Source organism: Trichechus manatus, unplaced genomic scaffold (genome assembly GCF_000243295.1).
Source record: "Trichechus manatus latirostris isolate Lorelei unplaced genomic scaffold, TriManLat1.0 scaffold00111, whole genome shotgun sequence".
Lineage (NCBI taxonomy): Eukaryota > Metazoa > Chordata > Mammalia > Sirenia > Trichechidae > Trichechus > Trichechus manatus.
In genome coordinates, this window is record NW_004444047.1 from 6,492,855 (window position 1) to 6,495,885 (window position 3,031).

At 51.3% G+C, this 3,031-nt stretch overlaps 1 protein-coding gene across 1 annotated transcript in view; it reads left to right on the forward strand.

Moving 5' to 3' along the window:
• CTBP1 (C-terminal binding protein 1) overlaps positions 1-3,031 on the forward strand; it is a 43,429-nt gene that overhangs the window by 31,732 nt on the left and 8,666 nt on the right. The window contains exon 4 of the mRNA XM_023738002.1: positions 2,553-2,737. Coding sequence (XP_023593770.1) covers positions 2,553-2,737 — 185 coding nt within the window. The remainder of the gene's footprint in view (positions 1-2,552; positions 2,738-3,031) is intronic.

Sequence of the window (3,031 nt, forward strand, 5' to 3'; positions counted from 1 at the left end):
TTGTATTTACCCTGCTTGAGGTTTTCTGAGCCTCTTGGGATCTATGGTTTGACATCTTCCATCGATTTTGAAAAATTCTCAGCTATTAGCTTTTTGCATGTCTATTTTTTCGCATTTTACTTGTCTCCTCGTTTCTGGGACTCCAGTCCCACATAGTTTAGAGCATTTATTATTATCTCAGGTCTCTAATCCTTGCTTTTGTTCTTTCCTTGTTTTTGGTTTATTTGTTCACTGCTACTTTTTTCTGTCTATGTTCTAGCTGGATAATTTCCACTGACCTGTCTCTGAGTTCACTGATGTTTCTTTCTTTTCTGTTACGCATATCCAGTGAATTCTTCATTTCAGATGTGATATTGTTTCATTCTAAGTTTTCTGTTTGGCCTTTTTTTAGTGTTGCATTTCTCTGCTGGGATTCCTCTTCATTTCCCCTGTTACCCTATTACGTCTTTATTTGCCTGTAATCTCTTGAACGTATTTACAATTTATTTTAAAATTGTCAGTTAATTCTACAGCCTGGGTCACCTGAAGGTCTCCTTCCCTTAATTTTTTTTTGGGGGGGGAGGTCACATTTTCTGCTTTTTCACACGTTTCATGATTTTTATTGTGCATATTATTAAATACAAATATTGTGTGCCAGACGTGGTGTATAAAAGAACCAAACCAAAAAAACTCGTTGCTGTTGAGTCGATTCCGACTTATAACGACCCTATGTATATAAAAGAACAGTAGAAACAAGAGTAAATAATAATAGTCCCCAAAAGGTCCCTTCTGCTCTGTCCGGCACCTAAGGCGAGGTTTGTTGGATTGGGTTGTGCTGGCCTGTAGCTTTATTTCATTTACATTCACTATTAATTTCAGATAGCACCAGGACTTTAGATTTAAGCACCATGAGAGAACAAGATCTCTTTCAGCTTTTCCTGCTCAGCCCCTAGCTTTCTGCACAGTGAAAAAGCTCAGTCTCTTCCTCCTTCTCTCTCCTTTTCAGCTCTTCCCCCAGCTTTTCACCAAATACTCAGTAAAAATCTTATGAAGGAGAGTTTACAGGCATTGAGTGCTGGCTCTGTGCTGGGGTCTTCTCGGGATTTCAGATCAGACCCCCCTCAGAGTCGTTAAAAGATCAGCTGGCCTCTCCTTGCTCCTGTAAAGTGCTCCCACCTGTGACGGGTCTGCTCCTCTACCCAGTGACTGCTACACGCCTCCTAGAAAGGGCTCATCCCTCTCTGGAATGTAGTTGAGACTTGCTCTGAGTCCTCAGCTATCTGGTGGGTTTTAAACAATATATGGTTTTATAGTTTATCCAGTACTTTCCTCCTTTCCAAAACATCTTCATCCTCCTGTATACTGATGTCACAAACTTCTGCATGCCCTGCTCTGAAATGCCCTTGACCCTGTTGAATCCAGTGTCCGGTTCATACCTCTCGTATGTGATGCCACAGCATCACCTGGCCCAGCTGACACATGGAAACGCTTGGTTCCTGTGGCTTCTGGAGACTCTCCTGACACCCCACCCCCTGGCCACTCCTTCTTGGTCCTGTGCTGACTCCTCTACTTCCAGGTAACCTCTAAGGATTGGTCTTCCCCAGGGGTTGGACTTGACCTCTTAATCCTCATCTCTTCTGTGACTTTCAAGACTCCCTGAGCACTGATAACTCCCAGATGCACATCTCTGGCCAGGCCTCTCCCGGACCCACACTTGTACGCCCAGCTGCCTGCACAATGTCACTAACAGACACTCCAAGCCCAGAGCAGAAACCTGCTGTGCCCACAGTCTCGCTGTCTCAGCTCACATCACATCAGCTGGGGCTTGAGCAGAGACTTTGGACCACCCTGACTCTCTGACACCCACAGCCAGTTTCCTCTTATCCTCCAGGCCTCTCCCCTTGGGTGGCATGGTCTCCTCCTAATTAGTCTCCCTGCAGAGTGCCCAGGTGGTCCTTTCACCTTCAGGGCCAGGTCGTGCCCTCCTCTGCCTCCTGGCCTCCCTCCATCCTGCTCACTGACCTCCTTGCTCTCTTCAGCTGCCTCGGGGCCTTTGCACTTGCTGTTCCCTCTGTCTGGCACCCTCTCCCATCACCTTCAAGTCTTCAACCAATGGGACCACCTCAGGGAGGCCTGCCCTGGCTGCCCTGTTTAAAATTACAGCCCACTCCAGCACTCTTGACCCTTCCCCCATGCTCGGATTCTCTTTCTTAGACAGTACAGGGCAGATTAGATTGTCAGCCTCCTCCCGCCAGTCTGCAGTGTGCGTGCCCGCCTTGTTCTCGCCTGTGTCCAGCTCCTGAAGTGGTGCCCGGCGTAGGTGGCGTGTAGTCAGGGCATCCTGGGGGTGTGGAGGTGTGCACACAGGAGGCCCCTTCCCCGGGGCGGCAGCCGGCCACGGCCCTTCCTTCTTCCAGCTCCTCTGGGGTTCTGCTCCTGGGCCCTATGTGTGACCAGCGTCGTGTGCCTGCCGGCCTGCAGTTTCAGGACAGTTCTAGCCAGATGCAGTACCTGCGGGGTGTCTTCTGCTTTGGGCTTTGGAAGGGCTGGCATGTCCCTCTCCTGTGCTGTAGGTGGCCCCAACTGGCTGTGGCCAGAAATCAGACGCCTGGTGGGAGGACCCTACAGTAGAGCCAGAGCAAAAGGGAGGCTGGGGTCGAGCTCACCCTCCCCGCAGCCAGCCCTCAGGTTGGGTCCCCCAGGACCCTGAGCCCAGGCGTGTGAGGGCCGTGTGGGCACTCACAGTGCCCTTCAGAGAGTGGGTCTGGCAGGATTTGTGAGCAGTAGGGGGCGATCTCGCACTTATATGAGGCACACGGTGGGTCTGGCCGCATCGTTCCTGAGGAGGGACATGGGGCAGTGGACAGTTCATCTGCGTGTGGCCGTGGTCAGACAGGTGGTATGAGCTGAGCACTGAGGGGGTGCTGCTCCCCGTCCTGGTCTGCTCTGAGCTGGGGACTGACGGGGTGCTGCTCCCCATCCTGGGCTGCTCTGAGCTGAGCTCTGAGGGGGCGCTGCTTCCCGTCCTGGTCTGCTCTGGGCTGAGCACTGA